Source organism: Cricetulus griseus, chromosome 8, assembly GCF_003668045.3.
Source record: "Cricetulus griseus strain 17A/GY chromosome 8, alternate assembly CriGri-PICRH-1.0, whole genome shotgun sequence".
NCBI classification, from domain to species: domain Eukaryota; kingdom Metazoa; phylum Chordata; class Mammalia; order Rodentia; family Cricetidae; genus Cricetulus; species Cricetulus griseus.
In genome coordinates this window covers 13,030,876-13,051,702 of record NC_048601.1, presented here as the reverse complement: position 1 = coordinate 13,051,702, position 20,827 = coordinate 13,030,876, and the positions used below count along the sequence as shown (strand labels likewise).

The following is a 20,827-nucleotide window of genomic DNA, read 5'->3' as shown; positions in this document are numbered from 1 at the left end:
AACTTTCTCAGGGTGCATTCTTGTATTTTGTTTCATGAGCTGGATGGCAGATGCCTGAGGATGCAGTGTTTTTCTGTATGTCCTATTCAAATAGTTCAAAATAAATCTTTAAATGGATTGTTCAAAACCTACTGTTGAACAAAGAAAGTATTAAATATCTACATCTGTGTGAAATTATATATTTAAACCCATATAGATACAGATGTATAGCAAGATGCCCAGGATGGTGCCTAACTAACTTAATAATTATATATAGTTAGTTGGAGTTAAGGTCATTTTAATTGCATTCTTCATGTTCTGTTTTGTTCGGATCTTTACAGCCTGCATAACACATAGACATTTTACCAAGATAAGAAAACCACAAAGGCATAGTATAAGATCCCCTGGTTCCCTTCATGCATTCAATCAGCACTTCCAGGAGGGGGTAGCACAGGTATGAATGCCTCAGATGAGGAGGTCAAGGGCACAGAATCCCCCGGGTGAAGTTTTGAATGTGAAACACTACCCCCAGACACTGGTGAGATGAACATTTGGTGCGGAGTGGGTAGCACTATCTCAGGAGGTGGTAGGAACTTTGGGAGGTGTGTCATTTCTTGAGGAAGAAGGTAACTGAGGGCATGTTTTTGAAGGACATGCCTGAGTGTAGGGGAAGCTGTAGCCACGCCTTCTTAGGGGCTGGCTACAAGAGTACCTGAGGGCTTGTGAGGGCGTGGTCAGAGTGAGTAGGGGGACTGCGTTTTCGGTTTTGGTTTCTCTTTGCTTCTTGCTGTACAGACTACCACCGGCTGGCTGGTTCGCTCTGTAAGTAAGGCTTTTCCCTATTAAATACCCTTATATTTATACCTGACTCCGTATTGGTAATTTCTTACTATACCTGAGTCCTTCTTGTTTTTCTCTGCTTTGTGTATACTATGAGCTAAACTGTAACCATGGTGTCTTCTTCCTCCACTACTTGCCAGGAGCCGTGGAGCCAGTCATCATGGACTAATGCCTGAAACCATGGGCCAACATATATCTTCCCTTCTTTTAAGTGTTTCTTCCAGGTATTTTGCAAGAACTAAACAAAGTGACTAAAACAGAGTCCTTTCTTTTGGTCTTGCTACAAACCAGACTCAATGGCACCTCTACCTCAGCATCCTGGCTCATGAAGAGAGACAACGAGGAGCAAAGATGAGGAGACCATGTCTATTTCTTGAAGGGAAGAACACTTCATGTGCTTATAGCCCCGTGGAGGCTGTTCTCCACTCCTTCCTGGTGTAGCAACTTTCCAAAGGGAAGTTGATTCTGCTGTCCCTTTTTCTAAGGCTACTGAATCCAGTGATCAAGTACTTGGGGATCACAGCTCTCTTGGTTCAATTTCAAGTCTGATTGAAGACAAATTTCTATCTATAAGCCCTATTCCAATATAGTATAAAATGGAAATGATTTTTAAAAAAGATTCTGACTAATGAGATTATTTGAGATTAAATGAGGTAAAATATGAAAACTCTTATAGCACCATCTAGCACACAGTATGTGCTCAATAAATAAAAGCTACTTTCATGTGTGTGAGACTGTGTGAGTGTGTGTGTGTGTGTGTGTGTGTGTGTGTGTGAATCAGGGTTTTACCTAGCCCAGGTTAGCTAGCTGCATGCTAAAGATAACTCTGATCCTCCTGCTCTGTGAACCACTACACCAAGTTTTATGTGGTGGTGGGGATGGAACCCAGGGCTTTGCATATATCAGGTAAGCACTCTACCAACTGATTTGCTGTTTCTTAAAATAAGAACACAAAAAACAAGGTTTAACTGAAGTGCTCAACCAACCATGACCAGGTGCCATTTCATCCTGAATGGCCTTTCCCTGGTCCTGCACCCCACCCCTGGCCTTTGAAGCTCTCTCCTGGTCCCCACCAGGCGCTCTGCAGCGCTGCCCCACACTTACCTATTCAGCATGTTAGACTGGTAGATCCTCTTCTCGTGGGTGTTGTAACAACTGCTCTTGGGCTCAGGGATGAAACTGTGTTCGGACAGCATGTCGGAGGCAGCAGTGGTGATGATGGCAATCCCATCTCTCACTCTGGCAGGAAGGCCATAGTCCCATTCGTCATAGGACACAGAGATAAGCCCAGTGGGGAACTCGGCGGGCACCGTGTCTGTATCCCCCGCCACCAGACTAGGCACAATCCATGTGTAGCCGTAGCCAGTCAGCCCGACTGAGTTAGCTACTTCAAATATGTAGGTGGCTTCCTCCTTCGTGCAATACAGAAGGATGATGGGGCTCTGGAGCTTCTTCAGCTGGTTCTGGATCTTAGAGTCGCCATCGTCTAGAGACATGTCTAGCAGGAGGACTTCCTCCAGCTCCCAGCCCACGAAGCTGTTCTCAATAGTGCTGCGGATCTTGTTCACGAAGTCCTGGTAGCCGGGGAAGTAGGTGGTGACGATGGAAAAGATGTACCAGTCGTATTCTTCCATGATGTTGAGCATGACGGAGGCTTGCTGTTCAATGGATGGGCCAAACTGGAAGAACATGGAGGACTCATCCTAGAGTAGTCAAAGTAGAAGAAAAAGAGAGAGAAATAGAAAAATCAAACAAAGATAGCCAGGGGGATTCTGAATCAACTGGACACATAAGTCCATGTTCATTTTTTTTTTCACAGAATTTTTCATTTTCCAATTTTTTAAGAAAAAAAATTGAATGTTTTTGAATTTCAAACATTTATAATAAATTCTTTCCTAAGAGTATTTCCTGGCATTTAGAAAAGGAAACAGCATCGGTCTATGAACCTTTTTGTATGAACTCCTCAGGGTCTTAGCTTAAGATAGCTCCTCAGAAGGAAACACATTGATATTTACACAGTAGAACATCAAATAATCAGGAAATGGAAGGAAGAGCCCAAGGCCTCATGCCAGTCAGGTGAGCTGCCCTCATGCACAAACACAGACAGACAGACAGACAGACAGACAGACAGACAGACAGACAGACACACACACACACACACACACACACACACACACACACACACACATATGCATACACACCTTCCATTTCTCAAGGGTTTTAAATTTCTGGGTTTGTAGATTTGTATTATTCAACACTAGAGTGAATAAACTGGAGCACCATGGGCCTGGCCTTAGGCTTGTCTACATGGCTGATGTAAGTCCCCTTATACAAGTACCTGATACTTGGCTATGGAAACCAAAGTGAACATAAAGCTGTTAGTGACACATCCCCCATTGTACTGGAGATTGAGGCTAGCTCTCATATGCTATGCTTCACTGCTGAGTGACCCCTCCTTTCTACTAAAAAATGTCTGATATGGGTTCTTATTCAGTTTCCCAGCCTGGACCTAGAATTACTCTGTAGTCTCAGCAGGCTTTGAACTTGGAATCCTCCTGAATATCTAAAATGACAAGTTTGTATCACCAGGCCAGGCTTACTAGCATTCTCTATTAACTGAGCTTATTCTCTAACTGTTGCTCGGATAGCAAGATACACAACTTAGAGCAAGGCTCCAATAGTGCCTCTAAACCATACATTAAAATACTGGTACCTAGACTCTTCATGTGGCCCTGTTTGATTTTAGAGCCACCTACAGAAGAGGGCTTGTGATGGGGAATGTACTGTGTATGTTTATCTTATTCATTGTTAAATAAAATACTGTTTGGCCAATGAGAGAGCAACTTAGGAGGCAAAGAGGATTCTGGGAAATGTAGTAGATAAGTGGTGATCCAGGCAGGAAGTGACATAGCAAGGAGACTCATATTTAAGCCAAGGAGAAACAGGAAGGGTCTCTTTTTTCCCTTCACCTCCTCAAGCGGCAGGATGTGATCCACTGGCAAGGGAGGACGCCAACAAGGCGTCCGATAAGACAAGTCTTATAAAATATATAGGTTTATGATAATTGAGACTGAGCTAACAGATGAGAATCCTAATCATTGGCCAAGCAGCTTTGAACCTAATACAAGTTTCTGTGTATTCATTTGGGCCTAACTCAGGCAGGTGGCTGGCATAAAGCTCACACGTGACAATGGGGCCCGGCAGCTTTTGGCAGAAAGATTTATCATAACAGGCTTGTTTTCTTTTCAAGACAGGGTTTCTGTGTGTAGCCTTGGCTGTCAGGGAACTCACTTTGTAGACCAGTTTGGCCTCGAACTCACAGAAATCTTGCTCTGCTTCCCAAGTGCTGGGATTAAAGACCACAGCACAGCTGAGGGCTTGCTTTCTAACCCATACAATGCCACAAGTCTTAGACTGCTCTGTGTAACATTCACACACACACACACACACACACACACACACACACACACACACAGAGAGAGAGAGAGAGAGAGAGAGAGAGAGAGAGAGAGAATTTTGAGCATCTTGTGTTCCTCCCTTTCCTTTTGAGGGAGAAGCCATTTTGAATTCCTCCCATTTTAACGGCTGTTTAACTGTTTGCCATTTCCAAGCCTGTAGTTTCCTCCACCTTATAGCTACAAGAATCTGAAACCACAAAATGGACACCATCTCAGCCTGTCCTCTCAGGCCATTCCCCTGATTTGTTCCCAGTAATGGAGTCACTTTTCTTAGTCTTCCATTTTGAAATAGTCTAGGCTAACACAGTTGTGTCTTTCTTCAAAGGACATTTCCTACCCGGCCCCAACAACCTGAGCTTTAAAGTATAGCTACAAGAGACCAAAAATTGGGCCTTTAAGCAAAATTATATAGTGATTTCTTGGTTCAGGAATAAATAGTCGAGAAACAGCCAAGTATTTCTTGAGTGCCAGCTATTGAAAAAATACAGGCTGGAAAATACCCTACTTGTATCTCAAGACCCTAGCTGGGCAGTGAGAGTTGCCAGACCCTCTGCTTTGCCAGAGTAATGTGTGCTTCTCATGCTTGAACTGGAGACATTGATCCCAGCCTATCTAGCATGGGGAAGATGTATCCAGCAGTGGTGAGTCTTCCTGCCTTTGCTGCAATGTTGCTTACCCTACTGTGCCTGTCTCCTCTGAGCTTCAACATACAGCCAGAGATGAGCTCCAAAGGGCTACAAATGTCAGAGAAGTAGGGAAGATGAAGCAATAAGAATAGTTAGAGGAAAGGGAATTAATTCAGACTAGAATAATTGATGCAGGATGTGTTATTCCAAACTCTGGCCAGCCCCTGCTCTTGGACTTCCCCTATAACACATGGACTGTTCTTCAGGGGGAAACTGACCTGTTCTTTAGGTGTAGGTTACAGTTGTGATGTGGGGTAAGTGTTGTCTCTATCTTTTAATAAATCCTAACCTCCACAATGAGAGTAGTAGAACGAGTAGTCCTTTGAGAGATGACAGGTTTTGCAGGCAGAGATCTCAGAAATGAGACTCCAGAGAGCTGCCTCGACTGTCCCATCTTGAGTGGACACAGAGAGAAGCTGCCTCAACAACCCAAAGAGGTCTTCATTGGATACCACATCCAATAGCACCATGATCATGGACGTCTAGGCCCTCAGAACAATGAAAACTAAACTCTTGTTGATAAGCTGTCTCCTTTATGACATTTTTATAGCAGCTTAAAAGGACAAAGACAAGTGGGTATCAGAGACAATGAAGCTTAATTATCCCAACACTTGTCAGAGACCCACACACAGAGAACCATAAGGGAAAAGAGACAGAGAAGAAAGCCCATTGACAGACCAGCTCATCTGGAATAGATACTGCTTTGTGGAGATATCTACTTGATTTTCTTGTAAACACAGTCTTGGAGGTTCTCAAATGGGAAATCTCATCCTGTGAATTTCCACAGACACAGTGGTTACACAAAGTGAAAACATTCCAAATATACTTTAAGATACACAGGACCTAGGGAGAAGGGGATCCCAAGTGCAAATGAAATAAACCAACCTGTTCTGTGATGGGTGAACAGGATTTAATCACAAGGAGACTCTTGAATGCACACAATGTCCCACATATGGTAAAGCCAACATAGGCTCAAATGCACAGCAAGAATCAGCTTTGGGGAAACCTCATGGCTGTTCATCTCAGATGGTCGGTACTAATGATACTGAACTTAGAGAATGAAAAATCGGTTAAACAACAACTTGACCCTCTTTTCTTTCTGTCTTCTCTTAATGTCTCCCCACAGTTAAAAATGGACTCGTAAAGATACTACCAATGAGGGTGAGAAAATAAAACTTAATGTGGTTGCATCACACCCCAGCTGCACGCTGAGCATCCCTTGTAATCCCGTCATCCTATATAACACTTTTTCTATGCAGCCCTCATTATGCCCACCTTACCTATTTTGTATTGCCAGCCCTTCTCACTCAGTAAGGATACCTTCTACAACCATTTTATCTGCTGCCAAATCAAGTTTGGCAAAGCCAAATAGAAATCAAGCGGAAGAGTTATGGCTTGGGCAAAGGCTTCCTGTATAATGAGGAGTATGGTGTTGTTCATTTTAGTTGATATGTCAGGTTGGTGTACAGTGGTTCATAATAGAATAGCTCTTTTTTTCCCAACAAAGCTTTGATCTAACTCTAACTTGCAAATGGTGACAGGCTTTGCAAATTATGTCCTCTGCCACAAATCAAAGCACAATCTTTATATCTGCGTGGAGTGGAGAGTGCTGGTGGCCACACATTCATCTTTGTAGGCACCCAGCATACACTATGATCACCCAGCATCCACTAGTGATCAAGGATGAAGGACAGAGACATAATTCTGTTTGCAGCTCCCTCTGCTTCCCCAAGAACATTTTTATCTCCTAATGATATTCTAAAGTGTTGACACTCAGGGGTCCTTGGAGCAGACACCGCCCCCTCCAGTGAAAATTCCCAGCCAAATTTATTGCATGATGCATTTCTACTTGCCTTGAGAGCATCTTGAAAGTCTTCCTGCATAAAAGGCTGCCTTAACTGAGGTGGGTAATTAGCACAGGGGGGGTAGAATTTACATCAGACCCCATCAGCCTACAACCTATATGTTGTACTTCCATTACATTGATGTTCACAGTGTTTGTTTGCTAATAAGAAGAAATAAAAAGAAGTACTTTTTCATCCCATTATCTGCCTCGGAAAATAACTGCCTAAAGAATTAGCAGCACGAGAAGGTTTTCATCATCCAGATCCCCTACTGATCCGCTTCTGAAATGAAGAACTAAGTATCCCAATAACTGCAGTGCCCCTGGCAACAGACTTCATCTCAGTACCTTGTCCCAACACACACTCGCCACTGTCTCTTAGGTGAAATGAGCCATTCGTCTACAATCCTCTTCCTGGAACACAGGGCCTTGCATGATTGGCTGTCCAGGTGTATAAAGTCCTAGTCCATTGCTCTACGTGAAGGTAGCTCTGTCTCACTTCTAAATTCCCCACAAGGTTAGAAAAAGTATCCATTATAACTATATTGCCTGTACTTCTGCTTCTGCTCAGTCTAGTTTTATATTCCTTTCCCTTTCTTGGTGTTGATGTCCAGATCCTTCTTTAATCAACCTGTACCCTGCCTTCACCTTCAGCCTGCTTCCCATGGAACCTAACTCCACTTACCCTCCTTTATAAACACGGAAAGAGCTGCCTTAAAGGATTTCAACATAGGGGCTGGGAAGACGGCTCAGTTGGTAAAGTGTCTGCCTTACCAGCATGGGGGACATGAGTTTGGATCTCCAGCATGCATGCTTTAAAAAGAAAGAAAAGAATGCTGAGTACGGTTGTGCCTGAACGTAACCCTAGCTCAGCAGTATAGGGACAGACATGTCCTTGGAGCTCACTGGCCAGCCAATTTTGCCAGTGGATGAGCATCAGGTACAGTGAAAAACCCTTTCTCAAAAGATAAGGTGAACAGTGATAGAGAAAGACAACCAATGTACCATACTCCTCATTATAAAGGCCTTCACATGTGCAGATGCACGCACACACTTATACTTACATGCACACGCACGCACGCGTGCGCACACACACACACACACACACACACACACACACACTTACACATAAATAAAAATAAAAATATTTAAACATAATATTTATGTTCAAACATCACGGTGATTCATGCAGTAGAAGCATAGTCCTCTGTCCATTGGCTGGAGATGTCAGAACTAGGGTGAAAGGTATTAGCTGAATATCAGAAATGTATCATAGCGGTCATATTGCTTAATGTAATGAGCGTCCGAAGGTAGTGAGCTCTCGGCTACCATAAGAAACGGGAGCTTCATTCTTATCTAATGAAGGGTTCCTTCCCAGTGTCCTTTCTAACTTCATTCTCACCTTCAAGACCTAGTCATGGGTTGTTCTTTGTGATATGTGGTTTTTTTTTAACTACCTAGGGCATGTTTATCGTCTTCTCAAGTGCTCTTTCAACTGTGCCTTTGTGTCTCTATCTTAACACGGATCACATGGTAGCAAGTTTACCTCCTCTCAAAATATAGGTTTTCTGTATGTGTGTACAGGTAGCACATGGTATGTGTATGCCTACACACACCACATAAAGTGCCCAGGCATGTATCCTTGCATACATGTGGAGGCCATGAGGTGTCCTCATCGCTCACCCTCCTATGAAAGTTTGAATAAGAATGGCCCCAATAGGCTAATATCTTTGAATCTTTGGTCACTGGGGAGTGGCAATATTTAAAAGGATTAGAAGGATTAAGAGGTATGACCCTGCTGGAGGAAGTGTGTCACTGGGGGTGGGAAGTGTGTCACTGGGGTTACACTTTGAGATTTCCAAAGCCCATGCCATGGCCAGCGTTTCTCTCTCTGCCTATGGATCAAGATGTAGTTCTTAGCTACTGCCCCAGTGCCTACCCGTATGCTGCCATGCCTCCTGTCATGATGATAATGGGCTAAACCTCCGAAACTGTGAGTGCCAATTAAATGCTTTATATAGTAGCCTTGGTCATGGTCTCTTCACAGCAATAGAACAATGAACAAGATAGAAGTACCACTTCTTTCTTAGACAGTATCTCACTGAACCCAAAGCTCACTATTGCTTAGAGTGGCTAAATTGCTCCAGGAATACACCTGCCCCCGTGCCAGGTTTTCAGAGGCATGTGACCATGCCCTGATTTTTACATGACTTCTGGGACTCAAAACCAGGTCCTCATGATTGCACCACAGGTGCCTTACTGACTGGGCCATCTCCCAGCCCCGCAGATGTGTGTTTTTTCAAGATCAGGGTTTAGTATTTATTTACCTCTGGGACTCTAAACAGCACACACACACACACACACACACACACACACACACACACACACACACACACACACACCAAAAAAAAAAAAAAAAAAAAAAACTCCGTTTGTTTAATACTGTTACAAAGAAATGTGATTTATGAGATGGGAAGTTGTCAGAAATGGTCCCAATTATCAAGTTTGCTATTTCTGTTCTGATGGCAGCAAATCTGTACCACGGAATAAGAAGGTGTGTTTGAAAAGCCACGCTGAAGCTGTGTTTTAATAAGAGGAGACCCCTATGGTAGGCAGCCACGCTGGAAGACCGTGCTACCAGCAGTTTAACACACTGCCCTTTGCTGAGAGTATAATCTCTTTTTACCTTCTCCAATCCCCTCCCTTTCACTCTTTCTTAACCTGACTCCAGGCTCCCAGCACCACCATTCCACTGAGGCTCCTCCAGTAAAATGCAGTGGTGACCTTGACATGCCAACCCCAAGGTCAATGAGCAGTACTTGCCTGCTACTAGCAGGACATGGCATCCTTTACTCTGTCACCACAAGAGCTGCTAAATGGCCCAGCCACTTCTGCTCCAACCCCCTTCATTCTGTGTTTAAAAAGAAGCAGGGTGATTCTTTTAGAACTAAATCAGTCATGCTGCTCTCGGCCCCAGCCCCCCATGGCTCCCCTATTCACTAAAAGCAGCCAATGCGCTTGATTCGGAACCTCCTTACCCATGACCGCCATGGAATGACCAGACCTCATGTCCTCAAGTTACCTCCTTACTCTCTGCCCGAAACATTCCGGCTGACTAGGAAGCCCCAGGGCTACCACATGTGTCTCTCTGCTGAAACCCTTCTCTCTCAGGGCTGGGGAGATGGCTCAGTGGATAAACTGCTTGCTTGTTCACACATGCATACACCACACCCAAACACATAAGTAGGTGAGTAAATAAATTAGTAAATAAACAAAATATTGCTTTCTCAGATGCTGCAATTCTAAAATTGTTAGTCTACCTCCTTGGTCATATTTTTTTAATACCTTAACATCTTTTGCATTATTCTTGAGACTTCATAACATCTTGGGGATAAGGGTTCTGCTAGGGCATTTGGGTAATTATATATATATATATATATATATATATATATATATATATATATTACAGGGTGATGGTTTTCATTATGACATCTGCATTCATGTGTATCGTATCCTTTGCTCATACTCACCATTCCTTAGCCTTTCGAGTCCTCACTCTCCACCCCTCCCCATCCCTTCCCTCCTCCTAGTCCCCCTTCTACCTTCAGGCCTAGCCTATATTTTCATCTAGATGCCACATGGGAAAGAAAGATGTGGTAATGTCTTTCTGAGTCTGGCTTATTTCGCTTAACATGATGACCTCCAGGTCCAATTCATTGCCAATGACATCTCTTTCTTCTTTATGACACCCAGGCTGGTTCCAATATCTGACTATTGGGAACAGTGCCATAATCATGATGTTCAGCTGTCTGTGTCTCACTCCCTGTGGCTATGCGTACCCTGAGGTGGCAGAGCTGGATCTCGGGGCACTTTTGGTTGTTTTCCTAGGAGCCTCCATATGAATTTCCACAGGGGCACCACTAATTTACATCCTCACCAACAGTCTCTAGGAGTCCCTTTGGAGAGGAATCTGTCTCTGAAAGTCTAGATCTGCTTGGCCTCCACCGATAAATCTTCACTCCACCAGATTTAGAAAGCAAGGATAGCGTGGTGGGATGAGAATCCAGGTTACTACCACAGCTCTGAGACAATCCCTGGGTGTTCTTTCGTACCTCCACATTCCCAGCGGAGCGGAAGTTACATAAGGAATGGAATCTTTTCTTCCACACTGAAGGAAAGACTTTCTCTACCTGGCTGCAAGAGCTCACATCCTCTACAGGTGACCAACCCTCAGACCACACCACTGTTTCTCTTCAGCTCACTAAGGCTGAAGTCGGCTAGCTAGGGTAAGTTTGAATGGTATTGGTTTGTGTGCCATGCCTTGCAATATGGGAACATCTCTGATCTTCTCCAGGGTCACCATAACTTAAGTAAGTCACACTGGGTGGTCTCGGGAGGCAGAGGCAGTCAGACCTCTGTGAGTTTGGGGCCAGCCTAGTCAGCAGAGAAACCTGTCTCTAAAGACCAAAACAAAACAAAACAAAAGTCACAACCTACGTACACAATTGAAATTCTGGGTGGAAGATCTGGAGTTTCCCCATCTGTTAAATGCCAGATTTGTTTTCTTTAAAACCCTGGGCATAAAAAACACTGAGCCTCCAAAGGTCTACAAACATAAACCCCAGCAGCTTTGTCAGGGTCCTTTAAGATCCACTCTGGGTAATGAATTCCCTCCCATAGAAGCCAGCTTTCCTGTGCTTCCAAAGACAAGCTTGCTTCCTTCTGGAATTTCGCCCCATTCTCCTCCCTGATCTGCACTTTGTTTTGTGGTCCTGAATGTGAGCCGCTAGAAGACAGCTTGAAGATATTCACTTGAGGGTGTCTCCCTGGCTCTTCACATCCTAGGTCTCAGATAATTGTGTCCCAAGAAGCAGCCTGGGAGACAGAAGAGGGGAGCATGCACACTCTGATTGCCACCACCCCCACTAGTGTGCCCATCTGAGCCCCAGCACGGAATCCTGGGAAAGGGCTGAGAAACAGGAAGAGAATTGCTGGAGTGTGTTCATGCTCGGCGATGTACCAGGACTGTCAAAATCTTAACAAGCCTATTCCATTTCATCTTAAATTAAAATCCCTCTCTATGGCCTCCATTGCACAGATCAAAACAGTTCTCTGATGGGCTGTATTTTTCTTAAAAGGCCTCTTTTCTATAAAAGAGCAAGCTGGTGAACGTCAGCAGCAACCAGGCTCTGTGGCGGAAGAACTTAACTGAGAACTTCATTCACGCAGAGACTGGGTTTTGATCAAATCTACTCGACCCCCTCCTCATCCTCTCCACTGCTTTCCCTCCCAACTTGAGTCCAGCCCTAGCGGAGATGCCTTCGACTATAGACATAACTTTTAAACAAATGGGGATGGGTGGAACTTAACAGGGAGAGGAGAAGTATCTTTAACCAGTGAAGTGGGTAAAATAGTGTAAATATTAAGCCAATATTAATTATATAATAAAGTCATCAGTAATCAGACTCAATGTATTTAGAGAAATTTATATAAAATTAAACGTGTTCCACACTTATCCCAGTGTAGCTATGGTCACAGACAGGATATAACGAAAGGTACCAAAAAAACCAAAACCTAATTACTAAGAGGGAACACAAACTACTTGTTAAATATGAAACACTAAACCCCAAACATTTAGCTGGAAGCCAGAAGGGTAGAGGCCACAGGATTCTGATTGCTGCTAAAGAATGGAGTTAAGTACAAGCAGCCACATCCCTGACGTACAAGCAACATTTTTTAGCGTAAATAGGTCAACATTTGTCTCCAACAAATTACCATTCCCAGATCCTCGTGTGTGTTTGATCGGAACATTACGTTCCTGTATGGAGGGGAACAAGGCCTTGACAAAGGCAAAAGTCTTCCACCTTTCTATTTGATTAAGCAGAGAGTGCCGGGCCTCCTGAAAGGCCAAATACAACAAAAGCCCTGCTTCTAGGTACAGTGGCTATATTTGTCCCCATGGGTCTCTTTAAGGATCCCTGGAAAACAAGACTGTCTTTGTCCTCTGCTTGCTCCATATGGAGAGAGCAGAGAGACTAAGCATGGCTGACTTCTGAATGTGGATCAGTCACACTCAGTTGGCACCAATTAACAAGCCATTGTCTCCAATGGCTAAACCCAGCAAGAAGTTTTTTGAGAAAGTTTTTTTTTTTTTTCTCACTAAACATCAGTGATTAATTTCTCTGTGTCTCTAGTTTGGAAAAGAGATGGCTCATTCCCTGAAACCAGTATAGGTATTCAACATCAAAATGGCTCAGAATCTATCCACATCCCTAAACTACATCTGTCCATCTGTCTTCTTGCTCTAGAAATGAAAATAAAACATCATAGAGGAAGGTGATTTTGGTTTCGTTGTGTTGTTGTTATTGTTTTTTTAATGCCAGCAACAAGTTGGTGGTACCGCCTGCCTAGCCTCACTCAGATGACTAACATGGACCAGCAGGTAGCTGCCTGCTAATATTTAAACCAAGACTGGCCAAGAACCACCCTCAGAATACCTAAAGCTGGCTATGAGCTTGGCTGGATATTCTCGGCCGTCTAGATTCAGCCTGTTTTCCAGAGTATCTACCATGCGCATGTGCCCAGTCCAAAGGACTAAGTTGTTTCCTTGTGTCCTGGTTTTCATTCCAGTCTCCGCCAGATGAAGAGCTCTATTCAGAACCCCCAACTACTTTGCATGGTTGCTGACAAACTGCCTAAGCCCAGTTCCCTACAGCTACGATGCCTCTTATCTCTCCAAGCTCCAGCTCCTGTTAAGCAGTGAGGTTACTACCAAGTTACTAATGTCAATGTGTTTGCCTTCATTTGTGACTTTGAAGCCCCTGGCCTGTGTACCCATACCAGTGTGAATGACAACACGAAGGTTGCTTGATCTTGCACAGGGTGCTGAGGGTTGGTGACCTCTGCCCTGTGGCAGGCAATCCTATGTCAGAGTTAGGTGTAAGAAAGCTCCCTGTCTCTCCTTAAATCTATTGTTCGGATCCATAGATATCATGATGTGTAATGGCATAAAGATGTTTGCTGGGCGTTGGTGGTGCACACCTTTAATCCCAGCACTCGGGAGGCAGAGGCAGGTGGATCTCTGTGAGTTTGAGGCCAACCTGGTCTACAGAGTGAGTTCTAGGACAGTCAGGACTGTTTCACAGAGAAACCCTGTCTCAAAAACCAAAAAAAAAAAAAAAAAAAAAAAAAAAAAAAAAAAAAAAAAAAAAAAAAGTTTGGCATCCTGTGTTGGGTTAGCTGCACATGTTTCTCTAATGTTACTGCTGTTTGCTTCAAACAGAAAACCTCTCTCCTTTTCCAGAATCATCCAATGCTTTTTTCGATGGCTCATTCTTAGCATGAGTTAGCACTGAAAACCGAGTTCTTAAGAGTTCAGAGATGGAGCCAGTATTTATCCCTAGTGCATGAATGGACTTTGGGAGCCCATTACCCAATGGAAGGATACTCTCTCAGCCTAGATACACAGACTTTGATGATCCCCATGGAAGGCCTCTCTCTCCATGGGGAGTGGATGGGAGGTGGGGCGGGTGGGGGGGTCAGTGGAGGGCATAGGAAGATGGGAGGGAAAGGGAACTGGGATTGATATGTAAAATAAGATTGTTTCTAATTTGAACAAAAATATTTAAAAATTTATAAAAAATAAAGAATTCAGAGATCCTTGGACCAGTGAGATGGTTTAGTAGGTAAAGACACTTGTGCTAAGCTTGGCAACATGAGTTTGATTCCCTGGGTCTCCACATGGTAGAGAGAGAGAACCAACTTCCCTAACTTGTTCTCTGACCTACACATGTGTACCATAGAACATGTCCACGTGCTCAAGTGCGCATGTGCGCGCTCTCTCACACACACACACACACAAACACACACACATATACACACAATATATATACATCCTAAAGAAAAAATCCTAAAAAACTAGCTTGGGATTCCACCAGGACTGGTAGTAGATACCAGCACTTGGAAGGCTGAGGCAATAAGATTCTGAGATTAAAACCAGACTAAGACAGTGAGATCATGAGTTTGAGGACAGGCTGGCCTATGTGATAAGACCCTGTCTCAAAAAAATGTATGTATGTATATATCCATCCATACATACCTACATGCATGCATGCATACAACAAACAAAAATAAAAGGTTTCAGAATTTCTAACTTTTTGTCTTTTGTTGTCTGTCCCTCTAACTCTGATGCAATGGCTACCTAGTGAGTGTAAGCAGGGATCATGTGCCAGGCAGATGGCAGCTCTCAGGCCTCCACAGGGAGAACCACACTGAAACTACTTGCTAGTCACATAGTCCTTCCTGTCTACAGTCCTAGAAAAGAGCCTTCCCATCTACCCCTGCAAAGGAGTATTTAATTGGGAATGTTGCAGAATTAGCTTCAAACAGAGTCACTTCTTATGGCTTAGTCTGTCCTCTCTGGTTCACCATTATAGACCTTGCCATCCTCCCAGGTTTCACCTTTGCTACTGTGACCTCACTGCAACCCAGGCGCCAGACTTCTCCATTTGCCTCCTTTTAAAATCCTCAGGTCAAGACACCATTGGGAAACCCCCCTCCTCAAGTAACCATGTCCTCACTGTCCCGACTGGGACCAACAGGAGTAGAAACACCTTCATTCCCTCACTTGATGCTGGGAGGCTGACAGGAGATAGAAACGAGCAACTCTAAAGAAGAAAACAAAGTTGTTCTAATCTTTCCTAGAATTAAGAATTTGACAAGTAAACTAATATCCCACATGTTTTTATTTCAAAAATTTGAGGATTTGTTTATTTTTGCTTTATTATCTGTGTATTTGGCCTGTGTATTTGTATGTGCACCACACATGTACAATGCCCATAAAGGCCAGAAGAGGGCACTGAATCCCCTGGAAATAGAGTTGCACAGGGTTGTAAGGGTCAATGTAAGAGCTGGGAAACAGACCTTGTCCTCTGCAAGAGCATTAAGTATAACGACTAAGCCAGCTCTCCAGTCTCCTTGAAATTTGTTTTTATACTACCTTCAGTGGTCTCTAGCATGTCCACAGTTAATAACAATTCCCTATTACTCCAACTAGGTCAAAGGAGTCTTCAGAAAAAAAAATAACAGGAGGAAATGTAGCTCAGTTGGTAACATTCTTACCTTGAAAGTCAGAGGATCTGAGTTTGATCCCAAAAGTCCGCATAAAACCTCTGGTTGTGGTGGTGCACACTCACTGCCTTAGCCTAGTCTCAAATTCAGAATCTTGCTTGTAATCCCAGTGCTAGAGAAAGAGCTTAGTAGCCATTTAGTCCAGCCTAGTATGTAAACTCCAAGACAGTGAGTGAGCTTCTTTCACAAATAAAAAGGTGGATAGTACCCAAGGAACGGCACCTGGGTTATCCTGTGCCCTCCACTTGCATACCACACACACACACGCACGCACGCACGCACGCACGCACACACACACACACACACACACACACACACACACACACGCACAACACACACAGCACACAACCACACACACACACACACACCACACACACACACACAACACGCACACACACACACACACACACACACACACACACACACACACACCAGTTGTTTTCCAAAACCCTAATTCTCTTCCATTTCAACTTGGGCCCAGCAGAGTGGCTCCTATAAAAGAAGGTGATGAGAAACTTAAGGACCATTTTGCCATTCATGATGTGATGACCTGAGAATGCACCATCATCCTTCCCAAGCCCCTCCTTGGACGATGCTTCAAGAAACCTGTAACTCAAAATATGTGGAAATCTGCATGGAGGATATGGTGACTCCCAATGTATGAAACAATACTAGACTCAAGGAAGCTGCCTGGGCCAAAGGAATAAGAGACGCCCTGCATCTCCATCACACCTCTGTGCAAGCATTTGTCCAGAAAACATCATGAGGATCTCCGAAGATTCATCAAACAAGCTCTTCCCTTCACTTTGGTAATCTATGCTTCTGTCACCATGTTGTAAGTCCATAGATATAACTGCCCAATGGAGTAGGTGCTGGATATGGAAGAGCATGAGGGAAAAAAAAGGGGGAAAGAAGAAAAGAAAGAGAAAGGGAGGACAGAAGAGAAAGAAAGAATTAGTGGGTGAAAGAAGAGAAAAGAAAATAGCAATTTCAAGCACAGAACTTGGAATTGTTTTTTGTTTTATTTTTGTGTGTGTGTGTCCACTCTTTTCAAGCTCCCTGGAGTAGCATTGGCATTATAATTAGATACTGACTAGAGTGCACTAATTGCGAATCCGCATCCTCACAGTTGGGTCTCTGTCCAAAGATGAATCAGCAGACAGACTTGAGGCTCACATGACTTTTCCTCTGTAGACTTGAAACTGCAGCAATTCACCTGAAGTCATCAGGCGTGCATCAACAGGCCACGGATACGGGTCTTTGCTAATAAACCAAAGGGAAGCATCCTAATGGCTCGGCAATGGCATTTTCACATACCTTTGGTACTGCTTCAGCTCATGTGTTCAGCTTCAGCCCAGCTGAGACGGTCAAATCACGAAGAATAAATATGCACAGTGGCCTAAGAAGCTGAAGCCCAGCACTGAGTTAGGACCTCCACTAAGCATGCAAGGAAGATGGATACAGTGTGGCTAGGTTTCCTAAATCTTGAAAGAAATTGTCACCATCCTCCAGTTGTACAGGCCCATGAGCCCAGCAGAAATATGGTCTGTGTCTATCCCAGTTCCATCGCCGTGAGGATTCAGCCCTCTCAGTCTCATATTCTCTTTGGTGAAGACACAGAACGGCAGTAAGAAACGTCATCCAACCATCAAACTGGTGTCCAGAAGGGCCATGGCTTGTCATGTGCAAAGATTACTATTAAGCCACTCAGCCTTTTTCTTCCTAGACATAAGCAATCATCTTTCCTTTTTTTCATTTCTTAGGGCCCTGTTGTTGTTGTTCTTTGAGTTTTTAAGTAAGGTGTTCTTTATAGCCCAGGCTGCTCTTGAACTCCCTATGTAGCTAAGGATAGTCTTGAATTCTTGGTCCTCCCCCTCCTCCTGAGTGCTGGGATTGCAAGCATGCATAGCTAATTTCTCACAGTTCCTGTAGCAATACCTATTGCGCTGCTTACAGTGTGTTCTGTGCTGTCTAAGCATTATGCAAATTATTCTCATATCCCTACGCAGTAAGCCCCATTACCTTCTCTTTCACACCAATTGAGACAGTGAGTTTGGAAAAGTTAAATGATGACTTGTTCAAGGTTGCTGGGCGGGAAGAAGGTAGACATATCCAACTCAGGGTGCTTGTACCTGCAGCCATTGCAGTACACACAAGCTTGAACTTCGTCAGTCACCACAGAAGTTCCTCTCGGAATCATCAGCTCAGATGGCCACAGCCATACAGAAAGAGACTAATCTCCACGACACCATAGAGCTGGTTTCACACACACTCCCATGCTTACTCTCATGCTTCTCTCCATTGCCTCTGCCCAGCTAGCAAGAGCTTTGGTAATATTCTCTTGTTGCAAATCCTTACAAGTTCCTTAAAACCTTACCGCTGGCCAATCAATCACATATTATTAAATGTTGCAGGAAGCAAAAATGAAGCCCATGTCCTCAGTCTCCAGTGAGTTGAAGGGAAGGTAACATTGATATACACAAGGTAATAGCATCTACTTTAAAAGATAACATCAGCTTTGGAATATGTCCTAAAGATGAGAAAAGGATGCGTGGATAGCTATAATTTCCTTTCTTGTGTACCTGTGGTGAATATGTGACTGTGTACATGTTCCCATGAGTGTGCATGTGTGTGGTGTGTGGAGGTCAGAGGTTGATTTGTAGTGTCTCTCAGTCACTCTCCACCTTATTTTCCTTTTCTTTTCTTTTCTTTTTTTGGGGGGGCGGGGGGGAATGATCTCTCACTGAACCAGGCACTCTCCAATTAGACTAGACTAACTGATCACTGAGCTTCAGAGAGCTGTTTCTCTTTTCCCCAGCTCCCCCATGCAACCAAAACTAGGGCCATAGATGCATTCAAGCTTTTTACATGGGTGCTAGGTATCTGAATACAGGGCCTCATGATCCATGGCAAGCAGTTTACTGACTGCCCTGGACAGCTATCATTTTAAACCTTCTTTCTATATATCTTTAAAAAATTGTTGTCTTTCTCTCCAGTAAGTATAGTGAATAAACAATACCCATGTGTGTGCACTGCCACCCAAGTGCCAGACTGTGGTCAGGAGCACAGATAACCCTGGGCCTCAAACTTAGCCTTACATTTGTCCCCAGGTAGACGGTGAGACTCTGGTGTCTGCAAGGTGGAGGGTGATGGACATTTCACATAGCAACATATCCAAATCCTATCTGCAGCCTAAATGAATTCCATATAAATCTTCTTCCTTGATCTCTCCAGCCTTTCATTTTCATCTCAGAAGATTAGATTAGTACGACAGGACCTGTCTGTTATGAAGTCAGGATCCTGCTTAAAAGGGCTTCTTCCCTTCAAATGATTGCAAATTGGTTTTGTTAAGATTTTGTTTCAGTATTCCTTTGGAGAAGCTGATGGGGGGTGCGTGACCATTTCTTGGTGTGTTTGGGTTTTAGTTTGTATGTTTGTTTTTGTTTTTGGTCCTTCTAGGGGAACGATCATTTCTAGTCTCTTCTCCTATTCTTGTCTGCCGCTCTTTCCCCCTGGACATACAACCGCTTTTAATTAGATACATTGGCCAGCAGACCAATCAATTATGTAAGTGCTATGTGGAGATGACTTAAGTTGCAAATTTATATTTAAGCAACTTGCAAAAGCAGCCTGATGCCAAATTCTTCCACTCAATTTACTGCTCCCTGTGTTTCATCCACTTGACAATAGATAGAGGGATACAGGAGTGCTATCAGTTCTCAAAGCTGCCTGCCAGTTCATTAAAGAAATGCAATGACCACAGTTCTTCTTTTCTTACTGATTAAGCAAAGATCAATTTTAAAATAACTGCTTTTATTCTAGGCTAAATGAAATTAAATGAATATGTGGTGAAGTCCATTGTGGTGATGCTGTCTGTAATGCCAGCACTTGGGTTTCTCAGGAAGAGAATTCTCATGATTTAAAGGTGAACTTGGTCTATGTAGTGAATATCAGGTCATTCAAGGCTACACAGCAAGACTGTCTCCAAAAACAATGCTATACTTGATAAAATAATAATAATAATAACAATAACTGTAGCTGTGATCAAACACAATTTCTGACCTTTTTAATACTAACAACACAATCTGAACTAGTTGAACTAGTGACACTTCTGAGAACGAAAGAGATGGGCATAATATTCTTGTCTACCTGTTGACATAAGCAATGATTTTTCAACAGTTATTAAAAGTCATGGGTTCAGTTTGCAAGTTTATGCTTGACAGAAAAGAGGAAAGATGTCTTTGGATCATAAGGAAATAACTCATTTTATTCATATTTCTGTGTTCTACAATGATGCAAAGATTTTCAGAGTTATCTAGACAAGAGTCCCCAAAAAGTTCCCACTAAAGGAATGTGAACTGCTCTAGCCACCATGGAAATAAGTATGAGGTTTCCCCTAAAAACTAAAATTATAATCACCATATGACCAAGCTATACCACTCCTGGGGATTTACCAGAAGGAGGCTTAGTTCAAATATGACTGATATATCCATTTATATCTCTGTTTCATTATTGCACCATTCACAATAAGTAGGAAATGGAATCAGCCACTATGTCCATCAACAGATGATGAACAAAGAAATATGGCACACATGCACAATAGACTTTTATTCAGGAGTAAAAACAAATCACATTTGGATGGATCAATGTGTTAAATGAAATAAATCAGGCTCAGAAAGACAAACACCATATGTGGAATCTAGGTGTGTGTGTGTGTGTGTGTGATGCATGGGTGCAGGCAAGTGTGTGCATGCCACAGCCCATGTGTGGAGGTCAGAAGACAACTTCCAGCTTTGTTGGAGACAAGGTCTCTTCACTGCTGTGTAAGTCAGTCTAGCTGGGTGGTAGAGGTCTACTGATCCTTTGTCCCTGCCCCCAGTCTCCCTTTAGGG

General features: G+C 43.4%; 1 protein-coding gene across 1 annotated transcript in view; it reads right to left on the bottom strand.

Moving 5' to 3' along the window:
- The window catches only part of Grin2b (glutamate ionotropic receptor NMDA type subunit 2B), a 308,494-nt gene that overhangs the window by 181,521 nt on the left and 106,146 nt on the right, over positions 1–20,827 (bottom strand). Inside the window, exon 2 of the mRNA XM_035448863.1 lies at positions 1,924–2,522. Coding sequence (XP_035304754.1) covers positions 1,924–2,522 — 599 coding nt within the window. The remainder of the gene's footprint in view (positions 1–1,923; positions 2,523–20,827) is intronic.